General features: G+C 41.2%; 1 protein-coding gene across 1 annotated transcript; it reads left to right on the forward strand.

The window, feature by feature from the left end:
* The first annotated feature begins 830 nt into the window (after positions 1 to 830).
* hspa9 (heat shock protein 9) lies at positions 831 to 14345 on the forward strand. Its single transcript, XM_031587500.2, has 17 exons — positions 831 to 1150; positions 2148 to 2206; positions 2312 to 2399; positions 3002 to 3183; positions 4153 to 4277; positions 4713 to 4786; positions 5238 to 5344; positions 5762 to 5924; positions 7154 to 7246; positions 8139 to 8348; positions 9720 to 9947; positions 10178 to 10282; positions 10370 to 10487; positions 10902 to 10996; positions 11424 to 11516; positions 11694 to 11834; positions 13235 to 14345. The coding sequence occupies exons 1-17, from the start codon at positions 1067 to 1069 to the stop codon at positions 13352 to 13354; spliced, it is 2085 nt and encodes a 694-aa protein (XP_031443360.1). The 5' UTR covers positions 831 to 1066; the 3' UTR covers positions 13355 to 14345.
* Positions 14346 to 17354: the final 3009 nt, after the last annotated feature.

The following is a 17354-nucleotide window of genomic DNA, read 5'->3' on the forward strand; positions in this document are numbered from 1 at the left end:
ACCTTGGTGGTGGAATGATCCATAGTGCTGTGCGTTCCAGTCACAGCCTTCGTACTTAAACGTCATCTGTCTAGTTAAATGGTTTGAGGCATACTTTATTTCTTCTTCTTCTTCTTCTTTGAAAAAACTGTTTCATTAAAAAACATGAAATGTTTTTGCAAATCCCTTCAGACAAACGCGTCTGCTACAATAATAATCATAACAATAATAATCAGTGGTATTGCAGTTGCAGTTGTAGGGCGGATTTCGCATTTTTTGTTAACGGCGCAGACACATGGTAGTTTACACACTTTATTTTGACCTACAGCACTGCTGCGCTTGTAACTTAGGTTTTGCGCACCTAGACAAATGCTTCACGTTTACTGGACAGGATGCACAGAGACCAATTGAAAACGTCACTATTAGGACATAAATTCGAATGTATAAGTTGGTCGACGCATAGGGCACACTGGGCCGATACACTTAAGACACTACATTAAAATCACTTTTGCATCGTCATTTCAACCGTCTTTCATCATCTACAAAGCAGTTCTGATGTAACCTACAACACATTTTCACAACCTGACCTTCAGAATCCTCTGCCTGTATCAGACGCTGTGCATGCCCGTTTCAATAAAATGTTGTTTCTGCGTAGGCTACGCCTTATTGACCATTAAATCAAAAAAATACATTTAATTGTTACAAAGTATTTTCTTTCAAATGGAAAATCTTTCAGTAAGCCTCGGAGACATTATGTGAAATGGAAACGTTCTTTCAGGCACTCTAAAAGCCTCTATGTGAGGGTCCTTTACGCAACGCAGCCTGACTATGCAACTCACATGTGTTAGATAATTCCAGAACCCAGTAGCATCGAAGCGGCTAGTGGATTGCAGTTTGACAGTGGTTGTCGTTGAGGTTGTCGCTTAGCTTCCAGGTGCTTGATTTTGCTTGGAAATTTTACTTCGGTAAAAAAAAGTAATAAAAGCGTGGACTACGTCTCAAAGGAGCCTTACTTCATTTTTCATTTTGAGATTAACGTCAGATAGCGGACTCCATTTTTGAAACCCCAACGCCAGGTTAAATCAAGATGTTGAATTTGGCAAGAACAGCTTCGAGAAATCTCTCTCACTCCCAGAATAACACAAGAGGTGTGTCCTCTTTGGTGAAGAAGGTAACGTTATGTTTTGAAACATCTTAATACCAACTAAAGTTGAGTAGAGTTGACATTGTGCCTTTACGGAAAATATTGACATACGCTATGGAAGGATAAAGTTGTCCATGATTAACGTTAGCTAATGACATGCTAACGTTGAAATCATGTTCTTCCATTTTAGCCACCTAGCTAGCCGTGTTTGCTGCTCTAATTTCAAATGAAGAATGTTGCTTGGACAGTGTAATGCCTATGTGGACTTTGTGTGTAGGATTACTTCAGTATGGTTTTATGTCGGCTCCAAATAATGGCCTGTAGTTCACTCATGTTGGTAACATTGATAGGCTTGAGTAGTAGATGACGGTCAAATGCTAACTTTGAGTCTTAGCTTGTTAGCTAACTTAGTCGAGTATGTTATTGGGGTACGTAACGCTAGTTGTGTAATTTATTTAATTGACCTTGTTAATTGGGTTTGCTTTTAATACTTTTAATAACGAACGGATGTTTTTCAAGGCCACAAAGCGAAGTCGTCGTAGTCTTGCAATGGTTCATATGTTATCCTACCGTAGTTAACATTAGCTGGTAAGCTAACTGACGCTACTGCATCAGTTTGAGCTAATAATTGCCAATGTTGAGGACTTGATTCGTTGATGGTTGCGTAACGATTTTAGTCTATGAATGAATATGTATATCATTTGCACTTGTAGGTTGATCACAGCGGTATGTGCTGTGCCATTTTCAGATATGGCAACTGGTTCATTCATTCGTTTGTTACATGTGCGACAGCGATGTCTCTGCCCGTGACCTTCGTCAGGTGTCCCTGAACACGGCACTCGTCCATCCCCCTCTAGCAGACTGTTCCTTAACCCGAAAAATCTAATGTATTTAACTTGTTACCAAAGCTACCTAGCCAGTCATTTTGACTCCAGGAATCCCGTTTCTCTCAGTTTTTAAATAAAATAATGATTCCCTCCCTCTTTACAACAATCCGCTTATGTACCAAAATTATTGCTTTCAGGCTTGCTCCAATGGATTGAGGCAAGATGCGATGAGAGTCTTGATCAGAAGAGACTATGCGTGAGTTGTAAAGTACATTTTTACTAGTTTTATTTGACATGTTGTTGATATATATTAATACATTTTAACAACATATTTATGTTCAATGCACTCTTTACTGAGCAGATCAGAGGCAATTAAAGGATCCGTGATTGGGATTGACCTCGGCACCACTAACTCATGTGTGGCCGTTATGGAGGGGAAACAGGCAAAGGTGAGATCATTGTTGTGTTTACTTCAGTTTTTTCAACTCATGTAAATTTGTGAATAATGAAAAGATTCCCTGTCTACCATATACATACCCCGACCATTAGCAGTAGGCTGTCCACATTACTCTAACAATCTTCAATCCTATTAAATCAAATGTGCTAGTAATTATGAGCAGACTGGACTCATGACCTATTAGTGTTAAATGATGAGTGACTCAAACCACGTGGGCGCTAACCGTCTCTGCTATCTGAATTGGGATGCCCCTCATCGAGGGCTTTTTTAAAGGGGTTAAGCTCTGAAAGTTGCACACTTTTTGCAGTTTGTGTATGATATTCATTGTAATTTTTGACTACATCCAAGTATGAATGCTTGTGAACAGTGGTATATTAGCCAGTGCCATGTAACTGCAGTTATAGTCACAAAGTTAATGGACTTTTTATTTTATTGTTATGATGGCCTGCCTCATTGACATTATTTCTACCCATTTCTCAAGGAGAGGGGGGCAACAGGTTGGTCTGTCTTCTGGGATGGACACATAAGCATGAGCATTATGATGCAACACAATTTCACTCCGATTTCTCCACCTCCTGTTTGAATGTGTCTCAGGTCCTGGAGAACTCGGAGGGAGCCAGAACCACACCGTCCGTCGTGGCTTTTACCGCTGATGGAGAGAGGCTCGTGGGCATGCCGGCCAAGCGCCAGGCCGTCACCAACCCCAACAACACCATGTATGCCACTAAACGTCTCATAGGGCGCCGCTTCGATGACGCAGAAGTGCAGAAGGACCTGTGAGTTCCTCATTTAATTTATGTGTGTTTGGATGTCTAAATATCCATTTCATTTATGTGTGTTTGAATGTCTAAATATCCTTTATGTGTGTTTGAATGTCTAAATATCCTTTATGTGTGTTTGAATGTCTAAATATCCATTTAATTTATGTGTGTTTGAATGTCTAAATATCCTTTATGTGTGTTTGAATGTCTAAATATCCATTTCATTTATGTGTGTTTGAATGTCTAAATATCCAAGTTAAAAAAGGTTTGAAACGTGTAGAAGGATGGGTGAAATATGTTACAGCATTTTAAAATTCAATGCAATGCAAATGTCTTTGAGATGTAAAGGTTCAAAGTTCACAAAGTTTGACAAGCTGCAACGTGACCACATCTGCCAAATGTTTTTGAGAATTTAGTTTGTGAGGGCGCTGCAACTGATATTTCAATATCTCAAGAAAGGCTTAAGCTCAAACCTTGAAATCTGGTTTGCGCTAAAGTTTCATTTGGCTTGTTCAACTAAATAGTTACCTATGGGCAATTAAAACCATTCATAATCAAATCCAAATAAATTCATCTCATGCCAAAACATTTGATCAGTCTTCGTCAATCTCTTGCTTAATAACTTGGCATATTTTTGTAAAACCTTGTAATATTAGCCTTCTCAACCTTGTAAGTTGACGCGCTTGTTTGGCTTCTGGTGTTGGTGTGTTATATAAGCAGTCGGAATTTGAGTATATAAGTATATAATGAGTATATAAGCAGACGGCTTTTGAGTGTGTAGTATATAATAAGAATATGAGTACATAAGTATATAATGAGTATATAAGCAGATGGCTTTTGAGTGTAGTATATAATAAGAATATAATGAGTATATAAGCAGATGGATTTTGAGTACATAAGTATATAATGAGTATAAAAGCAGATGGATTTTGAGTATATTAGTATATAATGAGTATATAATTAGACAGCTTTTTATGTCCACAGGAAAAATGTCCCGTACAAGATTGTCCGTGCCTCCAACGGTGACGCTTGGGTGGAGGCTCATGGGAAACTGTACTCGCCAAGTCAAGGTGGCGCCTTCGTGCTGATGAAGATGAAGGAAACCGCAGGTGACACTTTTATTCACTATTCCTTCGTTCCATAACAGGATATAATGGCGGCATGCGCGTGTTATCGGCTACGTTCGTGATGTCATGTTAATCTACATTTACATGTAGTCATTTAGCAGACGCTTTTGTCCAAAGCCACGTACAAGGGAGAGAACAGTCAAGCTAAGAGCAATAGAACCTGGTGTAACAATAAATACTACTTTACATAAGAAATATAACAAAATGAAAGAAAAAAGAAAACGAAGTGCAGAAATGTAACTGCTGTAATTGCAAGTTACGCACTAGTCGAAGTGCCAGTTAGGACGGGATCTAATCTATTAATAAACTTAGCATATGGATTGTTTAACAGACTGGCCGCTAACCAGTGCAGCTACGCTTTGTTACATAAAATGTTACAGACATCGTTATTCATTCATGGGCTTGGGCTTGTTTCAGAGAACTACCTGGGACACAACGTGAAAAACGCCGTGATCACCGTCCCAGCCTACTTCAACGACTCCCAGAGACAGGTAAGACTCAAGCCGCCGAGTCCTTTAAGCCTTGGGAGTACAGGGCATGGCCCTTTTGGGGAAGTCTGACAAGACTTAACATTTTGATATTTTGCCTATTTAGTAAATGTTGATCCCAAGGTACTATAGGTGGATATATGTTTATGTTTATTATATGTTAATATATATTATAGTTTGATATATTGGGCACAAACTCTGTAACAATAATCTGAGCGCTGTAAGAATGTCATGACGATGTATTAATCGACTGTAAACCCACGCTTGTATAAAAATACTATTGTCAAAGGTGCCGCCATATTATACAAAATGGCTACTGAGCTTTAGTGGCCAAGACTTGAACTTTGAACTCTGTAGGCATTACTGTTGGCCAATAATGGGTGTTGGCCACTAATGGGTGTTGGCCACTAATGGGTGTTGACACAAGTTAGAAGTCATGACTCCTTTTCTCCAGGCTACAAAGGATGCTGGGCAGATTGCAGGCCTGAATGTCCTGCGCGTCATCAACGAGCCAACCGCTGCCGCCCTCGCCTACGGCCTGGAGAAGACCGAGGACAAAATGTAACTATTGAATGACAGTGGAATAACTAACGAGCGCATTAGAAATGTAACTATTGAATGACAGTGGAATAACTAACAAGAGCATTAGAAATGTAACTATTGAATGACAGTGGAATAACTAACAAGAGCATTAGAAATGTAACTATTGAATGACAGTGGAATAACTATAACTAACGAGCGCATTAGAAATGTAACTATTGAATTACAGTGGAATAACTAACAAACGCATTAGAAATGTAACTATTGAATGACAGTGGAATAACTAACGAGCGCATTAGAAATGTAACTATTGAATGACAGTGGAATAACTAACAAGCGCATTAGAAATGCAGAAGTGTAACTAACAAGTAGTGTTTTAATGTAATATTATTTTGATTGGTACGTATGTAAAGGCTTGTCATTCTTCCCTCATTGCAGCATTGTAGTGTATGATCTGGGAGGCGGCACCTTCGACATCTCTGTGCTGGAGATCCAGAAGGGCGTCTTTGAGGTGAAGTCCACCAATGGAGACACATTCCTGGGGGGCGAGGACTTCGACCAGCACCTTCTCACGCACATCGTGAAGGAGTTCAAGAGAGAGGTTGGTGCCACAGTCTTCTATTTTTCTATGTTTTTCGTACTAGTTTTGTACTCTGCTATTTCACTCTTCATAGTTCTCAATGATGCTTAATATGGTTTAATTGGTGAATTTACTTGCATTATGTTTAATTTTCGGATTGTTGTTTTTACTGATTTTTTTCTCCAATGTTTTGAAAGTCACTTTGGACAAAAGCATCTGCTGATAACTGATGATTTATTATATTGAAAATAGAAAAAAAGCTGAGTGCATCAGTGAATCCCACACATATTTAACACATGATAAGTGTTCAAGGATTTCCTTTTTTAGAGTGATATAAAAATGAGGTGAAAAGTAAAAAAAAAGCATCACTCACAAAAAATATGCAAATTTGGGGACTTATTCAGGCAGAAAGTGGCCTCTGTCCACGAGTGACTTTTTTTAGCCTTTAATCAGACAGGATAGTGAAGGCAGACAGAAAATGAGCCGGAGAGAGATGGGGAGTGGGATTGGGAAATGACCACAGACTGTGTGTCCAGTGCTACTAGTACTGAATGACCAGACTGTGTGTCCAGTGCTACTAGTATTAAATGACCACAGACTGTGTGTGTGTTTCCAGTGCTATTAGTATTAAATGAACACAGACTGTGTGTCCGGTGCTATTAGTATTAAATGAACACAGACTGTGTGTCCAGTGCTATTAGTATTAAATGAACACAGACTGTGTGTCCAGTGCTATTAGTACTTAATGACTAGACTGTGTGTCCAGTGCTATTAGTACTTAATGACTAGACTGTGTGTCCAGTGCTATTAGTATTAAATGAACACAGACTGTGTGTCCAGTGCTATTAGTATTAAATGAACACAGACTGTGTGTCCAGTGCTATTAGTATTAAATGAACACAGACTGTGTGTCCAGTGCTATTAGTACTTAATGACTAGACTGTGTGTCCAGTGCTATTAGTACTTAATGACTAGACTGTGTGTCCAGTGCTATTAGTATTAAATGACCACAGACTGTGTGTCCAGTGCTATTAGTATTAAATGACCACAGACTGTGTGTCCAGTGCTATTAGTACTTAATGACCAGAGACTGTGTGTCCAGTGCTATTAGTACTTAATGACTAGACTGTGTGTCCAGTGCTATTAGTACTTAATGACCAGAGACTGTGTGTCCAGTGCTATTAGTACTTAATGACTAGACTGTGTGCCCAGTGCTACTCGTACTAAAGAGGAATGTTGCTCTCTTCCAGTCGGGTGTGGATCTGCTGAAGGACACCATGGCGCTGCAGCGAGTGAGGGAGGCAGCGGAGAAGGCCAAGTGTGAGCTCTCATCCTCGCTACAGGTAAGAACACCTAGGGTGAGTGTGAGCGCTCATCCTCTTCAGGTGAGGTACACCTGGGGTTAGTGTGTGTGAGCTCTCGTCTTCTCTTCAGGTGAGTTCACCTAGGGTTAGTGTGAGTGTGAGCTCTCATCTTCTCTACAGGTGAGTACACCTAGGTTGTGTGTGTGTGTGTGAGCTCTCTTCTTCTACAGGTGAGTACGGTTAGTGTTAGTGTGAGTGCTCATCTTCTACAGGTCAGTACACCTAGGGTTAGTGTTAGTGTGTGTTTAGTGTGTGGGTGTCTGCGCGCACACACATTTACCTGTGCTTGTTTGAATCTAAATTAAGATACTTGTACATGTCTGTCGTTAGACTAGTTAACAGAATGTGTGTTTTAAAATGTCAACACGCTAAAACGTTGATCTCCTCTTCTATCAGACTGATATATCAACCTGACCCACACTAAAACGTTGATCTCCTCCATCAGACTGATATATCAACCTGACCCACACTAAAACGTTGATCTCCATCAGACTGATATATCAACCTGACCCGCACTAAAACAGTGATCTCCTCCATCAGACTGATATATCAACCTGACCCGCACTTAAACAGTGATCTCCTCCATCAGACTGATATATCAACCTGACCCGCACTTAAACAGTGATCTCCTCCATCAGACTGATATATCAACCTGCCCCACACTTAAACAGTGATCTCTCTCCCACACTTAAACAGTGATCAACCTGACACACACTTAAACGTTGATCTCCTCTCCCATCAGACTGATATCAACCTGCCCCACACTTAAACAGTGATCTCCTCTCCCACACTTAAACAGTGATCTCCTCTCCCACACTTAAACAGTGATCAACCTGACACACACTTAAACGTTGATCTCCTCTCCCATCAGACTGATATCAACCTGCCCTACCTGACCATGGATGCCTCTGGCCCCAAGCATCTGAACATGAAGCTGACACGCTCCCAGTTCGAGGGCATCGTGTCCGATCTGATCCGCCGCACCGTGGCCCCCTGCCAGAAGGCCATGCAGGACGGGGAAGTGTCCAAGAGTGACATCGGCGAGGTGCTCCTGGTCGGCGGAATGACCCGGATGCCAAAGGTGAGGGCAACAAAGATGCACTGTTTACTTGACTTACTTTTTTAAGATTTATTTATCGATAGTCTTAGTGAAGAGTGGGACAGGAAATGAGAGGGAGAAGAGGCGGGGAGTGGACAGGAGAAATTACATCAGGCCGGAATCGAACCTGTGTCCTCCATGGGCATCAAACCCGAATGTGGTCGGGGCTACTGGTTGCGCCACAGTGCCCTCCTACTTGACTTATATTTACACGTTTAGTATGCATTCTGTGCCGTGTTCATACGATACAAGCTGACATGGGGAATTGGGAACGCTGTGGTTTTATGCTAAATACTCATACATCTTTCCTGTGAAACTGGTAAATCCAAGCAGCTGGTTGAGGTATAGGTTAGATGTTCCTATTAAGCCCACCTGAATCTGATATTTTACTTTTATTTGGAAAAAGGAAAATTGGTAAAGTAAAAGATAAATGATTCATTAAAAAAAAAAAAAAATGTTATGGGATGTTGAGATGAAAATATCTTTTGTAATGTGTGAAGTGTAACGTGTGTAGACAGAGTAATTAGAACTGAAGAGAATGTGACGTCAAAAACATAAAAAACAAGGATATTTGAACTTTTGAATGGTAGTGTAAATCCCAGCATTGGTATCATAATTGTTCTTTGAGGACATTTCACACTTCATGCCTTTGAGAAGAGAAGACAAATATTTAGCAGAAATCTCCACCCTATTTGCAGCGTACACTTTAGACCTGCACATGTAAATGTAAATGTAGTTTACAGTGGGCTTACTCCCCCGTGGTCTCTCTCCCCCCTTAAAGCCAGAGGTGATGTCTGTCATTAGCACGTGAACAGAACCACTAATGAAGGGGTGTGTGTTCTCACTGTCCTGCTGGTGCTGTGAAAGGGATGTACATATCCCAACATTTCACTGGGGGTTAATGGGTACATCTAATGTAATTCCCAACTCTTGCCACTAGAGGGCAGCCAAGTGATGAGTGTGATCACAAGTATGCCTGGAGAGTACAAACCATTTTCCCTGACTTCATCCTTTTCAAAAAGTGATTAGTTTGTCCTGTCCTGGCGAAAAGGTCTTGTACAGTTCTGATAGGCTGGAGCTCTTGGCTCTTGGTATTCTTATGCCCAGCTCTTACAGTTTTGTCAAGACTTTGTTACTTACATAAAAAAAAAAATTAAAGTTGGGTGGAATTTTCCCTTTTTTGCAGTGTTTTTTTTTTCTGTGATGCCAGGATGTCACAACAAATGTGTGAAGATGACTGATGTGTTACTCTGCTGGTTGACCCCAGACATGTGCTGCTCAGATGCTTTGGTTTTATCCGTCTCCTTTATATAAAGCTGTCGCTGATTCCAACCCCCTTTAATCCTTCCGCAGGTCCAGCAGACTGTCCAAGATGTCTTTGGCCGCGCACCAAGCAAGTCGGTCAACCCTGACGAGGCGGTGGCGATCGGAGCAGCCATTCAAGGCGGAGTCCTGGCCGGTGACGTCACCGATGTGCTGCTGCTGGATGTCACGCCCCTTTCGCTCGGCATCGAGACGCTCGGGGGGGTTTTCACCAAGCTGATCAACCGCAACACCACCATCCCCACTAAAAAGAGTCAGGTAGGGACCTCTGACTGTGTGTGTGTGTGTGTGTGTGTGTGTGTGTGTGTGTGTGTAGAGTGGTCTGAACACACTCCAGCTCTCTGCAGTGGTGGAAGTTTAAGACTTCCTCCTTTTGCTTGTCCTTGTCTTTCAAGGTCAAGGAGTTTGTGTAATGTTATGAAACTGCTGTTCATCTTCTGTCTGTGTACATTTCTTCACATGTTCATGTGACCCCCCCCCCCACACAGGTGTTCTCTACAGCTGCTGATGGCCAGACACAGGTGGAGATCAAGTGTTGCCAGGGCGAGAGAGAGATGGCTGCAGACAACAAAATCCTTGGCCAGTTCACCTTGGTAAGAGAGAGAGATCTTGGTTCATTTAGTTTAGTTGGGTCCAAATGGGGAGTTGATTTACTAATGAAGTTCCTCTCGTCCTCACAGGTGGGAATTCCCCCGGCTCCCCGAGGAGTGCCCCAAATCGAGGTCACATTCGACATTGACGCCAACGGTATTGTCCACGTCTCGGCTAAAGACAAGGGCACTGGACGCGAACAGCAGAGTAAGTTAAAGGCCTGGACAGAACACGTAAGCATGCACGAGGGAGAGACCACCCTTAAAGGCCTGTGCATAACCTATTTGCATGAGGGAGAGAACACCCTCACTTAAAGGCCTGTACATAACACGTAAGCATGAGTGAGCGACAACCCTCACTTAAGGGCCTGTCTATAACTTGTTTGCATGAGGGAGAGACCAGCCTTAAAGGCCTGTGCATAACCTCTTTGCATGAAGGAGACCACCCTTAAAGGCCTGTGCATAACCTCTTTGCATGAAGGAGACCACCCTTAAAGGCCTGTGCATAACCTCTTTGCATGAAGGAGACCACCCTTAAAGGCCTGTGCATAACCTCTTTGCATGAAGGAGACAACCCTCACTTAAAGGCCTGTGTTTAAATCTGTACTTTGTGCCCCTCCAGTTGTTATCCAGTCGTCTGGTGGTTTGAGCAAAGACGACATTGAGAACATGGTCAAGAATGCTGAGAAATATGCAGAGGAGGACAGGAGGAGGAAGGTAATGTTTGTGTTCACGTGTTGGTGTGTGTTGGTGTGTGTTCAGGTGTTGGTGTGAGTTTGTGTGTTGGGTGTTGGGTGTGTGTTCCCGTGTGGGTGTGTGTTCAGGTGTTGGGTGTGTGTTCCGGTGTTGGGTGTGTGTTCCTGTGTTGGTGTGAGTTCAGGTGTTGGTGTGTGTTCGTGTGTTGGTGTGTGTGTGTGTGTGGGTGTTGGTGTGTGTGTGTGGGTGTTGGTGTGTGTGGGTGTTGGTGTGTGTTGGTGTGTTGGTGTTTGTGTGTTGGTGTGTGTTCATGTGTTGGTGTGTGTTCATGTGTTGGTGTGTGTTCATGTGTTGGTGTGTGTTGGTGTGTTGGTGTTTGTGTGTTGGTGTGTGTTGGTGTTCTTGGCTGTACTGCTGTTTCCGGTGCACTAACGGCTGTGTCCTGCAGGATCGCGTCGAAGCTGTCAACATGGCTGAGGGGATTGTCCACGACACAGAGTCCAAGATGGAGGAGTTCAAAGACCAGCTTCCCGCTGATGAGGTAAGCTTTGAAAGCTGTTGATGAGCCAACAAGAGCTACTTCAAACTATTTAATTTAATTTAATTCAATTCAATTATGACTGAATCCTGGACGTTTTGAGTTGGAGACGTGAGGTGAAACTGTGGAGGAAAGCCGTTTAAAAAATCAGTAACACTTGTTTGCTTGTTTTTGTTCTAGTGCAACAAGTTGAAGGAAGAGATCGTGAAAGTGCGAGACCTCTTGTCGCAAAAGGACACGGAGACGGGCGAGAACATCAAACAGGCGGCAAACACCCTTCAGCAGGCCTCACTCAAGCTGTTCGAAATGGCTTACAAGAAGGTACAACTTTAATATTTTAAATATCTTTAATATTACAAGAAGGTAAAACTTTAATATTTAAATATATATATTACAAGAAGGTACAACTTTAATATTTTAAATATCTTTAATATTACAAGAAGGTCAAACTTTAATATTTTACATTTCTTTAATATTACAAGAAGGTAAAAACTTTAATATTTAAATATATATATTACAAGAAGGTCAAACTTTAATATTTTTAATTTCTTTAATATTACAAGAAGGTAACACTTTAATATTTTAAATTTCTTTAATATTACAAGAAGGTAAAACTTTAATATTTTAAATTTCTTTAATATTACAAGAAGGTAAAACTTTAATATTTTAAATGTCTTTACTATTACAAGAAGGTACAACTTTAATATTTAAATATATATATTACAAGAAGGTAAAACTTTAATATTTTAAATGTCTTTAATATTACAAGAAGGTAAAGAGAAACTGCATTTCGTTGCCTCAGTACTTTTACTCTGTGCAATGACAATAAAGTTGAATCTAATCTAAAAACTTTAATATTTAAAATTTCTTTAATATTACAAGAAGGTAAAAACCTTATTTTGGTCAGTAACAATCGGTAGTGAAATAGAGGATTCTGCCAGCTTTGTTATCCGTATGCATCTGGTAGTGTGTGTTCTTTAGTGGGATCAGCCTCAGAGTACTCTCTCAAGCCCAGTTGGTCTTCAACCATTAAAAGACCTTAAAGCAACACTGCAGCATTTTGCCACTTTTTGAGTTATGTTTTTATAGGAAACTAATTTTGACATCATCTACAAATTCATTTTGATGGTTTATGGTTGTGTGAAGGACACATGATCGGTGGTCTAAGGGATATGGAGCACCCCTAAAAATGTAGGAAAAGCTTTCAAACTATATCACCACAAAACTCCACTTAGCTTCCTAGCAAGTTTGATCAGAGCCCACTATACTGTTGTTGGTGGTGTGCCTTCTACCTTGCAAGCTTTAGACCACCACTCTTCACTGCTGCATTCGTTAAGAAATGGACGTTAAGTGGTACTTGTGCGAATAGACTGCAATAGAACTCAGATGTGTGGAGTTAAAGCGGAGTGGAGTTAAAGCGGTACTGACTCTCTGTCCTGTGCGGAGTTAAAGCTGTGCGGAGTTAAAGCTGTACTGACTCTCTGTGCTGTGTGGAGTTAAAGCGGTACTGACTCTCTGTCCTGTACTGACTCTCTGTGCTGTGTGGAGTTAAAGCGGTACTGACTCTCTGTGCTGTGTGGAGTTAAAGCGGTACTGACTCTCTGTCCTGTACTGACTCTCTGTGCTGTGTGGAGTTAAAGCGGTACTGACTCTCTGTGCTGTGTGGAGTTAAAGCGGTACTGACTCTCTCTGTCCTGTGTCCCATTCTCTCCCTCCCTCAGATGGCGGCAGAAAGAGAGGGTGGCAGCGGTGGAAGCGGTGGCAGCGGCGGCTCCTCCAGCGGCTCCTCCAGCGGCGGCTCCAGTGCGGGCGGAGAAGAGAAGAAGGAGGGACAGCAGTAGAGTCTAGAGGCACTTGATCACTTGTGTTGGAGACTAAAGGACTGAAAGGCTTAGGATCCTGGAGGAGACACTTATCCTGAGCGTTCGATTGCATTTAAAGCCATTCTCACATACTGTGTTTTTGCAGTAAAACTGACCGTATATATATATCATCAGTCTGTTAAACCCCTCTCTCCTTTCTGCATCCCTCTTTGTAAGTCAATAGCTCCAATTATTATTATTATTATTATTATACTTTTGTTCTTCCCCCGAACTCATTGGCAACCATCTGTGAACTTGTGTAGATGTCTTGTAGAAGTTAAATGTTCATCTGATCATTTCCTCTGTTTTAATGTTCCTCACTATGACTATGAGTCACAGGGTCGACGTGACCCGCTCACATGTTTTAGGATGATTTTCAGCCCTAGCAAGCGTTCAAGACGTGCATACACATGAAGGGAGTAGGAGGTCTTGTCCTTGTTCAAGTAGGAGATGTATGGAATATTAATAATACCTAAATGCCAGTCTGAACTTTGGGCTGAAATGGCTTGAATGGATTATTCCGTTGATGATGGTTTTTAGGTTACCAAAGCCTGAACCGCTTCCTCTAGTCAAGTTGATATACTTCCAGGTCATCAGAGGTCATCATACATGTAGAATATTGGCATCAGAGGTCTTGTTTTTCCAGGAACATGCAATGAATATATATTTAAATGTGCACAAACAGCTGTAGGCCTAGGTCTGCAAGACTGGCCTCCCAGAATATACAGATCATTCGTTCTCCTTTCTACACTTTTAAGTTCATGGCAATTGTGAAAGAATGCATCCAGCCCCCGAGTGGCCTTTAAGAGTGTCAAGGTACCGCTGACATGCAGGACAGGATGTGGAATTATGTATGTATGGAGTGGTAGTTTAATGTTCTATGGTGGTGTTAAGTAATTATATACAGAAGGGTTAAAAGAGACGAGTGACAATTCCATAGCAATCTTTTGTAATAAAATGTTTAAATATTTTTTTTGGTCTCGCCCAATGCTTTACGTCATAAGCTTGTTTACAAACTGTGTTTGGTAATCAAATCTTATCTTGAGTTTTGTGAAGTCATTGTTTTTCAATGTACATGTGAATAAGTCATTTTACCTCCATTTTTTTATTTAAAATATTTTATTTCTATTCATTAATAGCTGTAAGCGAAATGATAAACACCTAACTTTAAATAGGAACACATCTCAAGAGGTTAGTTGTGTAGCTTTTATAATAATCTTTTCTCTGAGAAATAGCTGTGCAAAATTGCAACAACATGGCGGTTTCTGTGACAAACATGATTTGCTTATTTGCATCAATTGTTAATGCAGCTTTGAACAGCACACGTTTTAAAATGTGTGTGAAGTCTAGTTTAGAAGAAATCTGATGAACTGTTCTATAGTTATTTAATGGTTGTGTCTGGGCAAGACTTTCCCTGGTCAGAGGACGTCCTCACACCTAGAAGTGAGTCTAAGAGGGCATCAACTGCCAGTGACGTTTGGTTTGGAATCGGAGCAGATACGAGAAGAGAGATGAGATTCTGTCACTCTTAATGAGCCATAGGATGTGCTTGAACGAGATGCTACGTCATGGTAAAAAAAAATGGGGGTTGCCTGTTTGACTAAAACAAGGAACAGTAGATTGCATCTTGCCTTTAAACCTTGCTATTCATGTGCTAACGCCTACATCAAAAAGGTAATACATTACAAATTACTGAGGGAGTAGTATTTATTCATATTTTCTGTTTGTAGGTTGATGTTATAAAAAACAAAACATTCAGAAAAGAGATGTTACTGTCTAATACAAAAAAGTTGAAGCAGTCTGAGTGAAAATCGATCTTAAATGATGTCCTTTAATATAAAGTAAAATGTAAAAAAAAAAACAAGTTCCATATTTGCTTGAAATATTTACCACTGGGTTCAGGTTGCAGTCATACACATAGCCTGACTCACTCACAGCTGACGTTAATGTAATGTACGCTTGATGTGAGGATTCCATCCCACTCTTTCAAATGGGGCAAGTGTCCTCTTTGATGTGTGCCCCCTCGTTCAGACTCCCCCCAGACTGTTCCGCACGTTCACTCCAGGAGCTCAGTCAGACTCCCGTCACTGTCAGAGAAGTTCAGAAGTTCCTCCAGGTCCCCATCTGTGTCGTCCTCCTCTTCCTCCTCCTCCTCTGCCTCCCTGGAGGTCTGGGGCTCAGCCTCACTCTTGCTGGCCAGCTCCAGATATCCTTTGGCGTGTGGGTTGGAGGCACCGCTGCTGCGGACCCCGGAGACCTCGGTGACTCGTATGACCTGGACCACGGAGAGCTTCTGGACCATGGAGAGCTTCTCGTCCCAGGTCGGAGTCCCATCCTCACTGTCCTTCTGCTCCTCCATCTGGCTCAGAACATGAGCGCTGGGATCCAGTGACACCGTCGACCTGCTGGTGCACAGCCCCATGAAGACGTCCCCTCCCTCCGTGCCTTGAGCTTGTGCTCTCTGTCCTGACTGAACGCCACGGCCTCCTACCCAGATGGCTGTGAGCGCATGTTCTCTATAGATGAGCAGTTTGACACTGATGCTGCTGCCTGATGATCAACACAGGGGTGGTCTAAAGACTTGAAGTAGTTCCCTGTTTGTGCCACAGCCAGACGGTTGAGCGTATAGGTCTTTGTTCTACTGCCAAGCATCGCCCCTGAAGGGCTCTCGAGGTGACGCTCTAATTGAGGTCTGCACGTGTCATCTGGTTGTGGCAGTTCGTGTCAGTGTCTCGGCACACACAACAAGTCAGAAAAGTCCAACTAACAAAGCTGATAGTCCAGGCAAAGTAGCCCATTTTGGAGCCAAAAATAGAACTAATTGTAAAATCTTTTTTTTTTTCCAGCATAGATCATTTCTATGAGGTGTCCAGAACAACATACTAAAAGTCCTAAGAAATCCTAGTTGAGGAAATATGTTTAATTCTCATCAATCTGAGATGTGTGCTAATAATGTCAGGCAACAACACACCCCAAAAATTACTCCTACCACAATAAAACTTAACATAGTAAAAGTATACATGAAAAGTAACTTTTTTTTGTATTACAAGTTTCTTTTGAAATGAATTTGAATATGCACATGAGCGTCACACTTATTGAATATGTCCTAATTGCATAGGCAGAAACACCATACCCCTGGCAGGTACTACCAAGCCAGGCAGTTTTCAGGTTAGAGGCCAGTCTAAAAGCAGCATTGCCATCACCCATTGGAAGTAGGATGATTGGATGAAGATTGGGCCGATGTATTTGTCATACATATGAATGGTGTTTCTGCCTATGCAAATTGAGACATATTCATATTCAAGTGTGGAGCTCATGTGCATATTCAAATTAATTTCAAAAGAAACTTGTAATACAAAAAAAGTTACTTTTCATGTATACTTTTACTATGTAAAGTTTTATTGTGGTAGGAGTAAAGGAAAAAATTAAGCCTATTTGGGTGTATTTTGGGCATATTCGATTAGTGTATAGCTCATTTGCATATTAAAATTGGCAGTAGGATGATTGAATGAAGATTGGGCCGATGTATTTGTCATACAAATGAATGGTGTTTCTGCCTATGCAAATTAGGACATATTCATATTCAAGTGTGGAGCTCATGTGCATATTCAAATTAATTTTCAAAGAAACTTGTAATACAAAATGTTTTACTTTTGGGTACATGGGTACTTTCATTGTGTAAAGTTTTATTTTGATAGGAGTAAAGGGAAAAAAATACATTTTTGGGGTGTATTGTTGCCTGACATTATTAGCACACATCTCAGATTGATGAGAATTAAACATATTTCCTCAACTAGGATTTCTTAGGACTTTTAGTATGTTGTTCTGGACACCTAATAGAAATGATCTATGCTGAAAAAAATTATTTTACAATTAGTCTATCGTAAAACGCTATTTTGCCTGGACTATTGCCCTACATGTGGAAACATGGTTTACAATGAATTGATTTATGAGACATGTGGCCTACATAAAGCTGAAT

The sequence above is a fragment of the Clupea harengus genome, chromosome 20, assembly GCF_900700415.2.
Source record: "Clupea harengus chromosome 20, Ch_v2.0.2, whole genome shotgun sequence".
Classification (NCBI taxonomy): Eukaryota; Metazoa; Chordata; class Actinopteri; order Clupeiformes; family Clupeidae; genus Clupea; species Clupea harengus.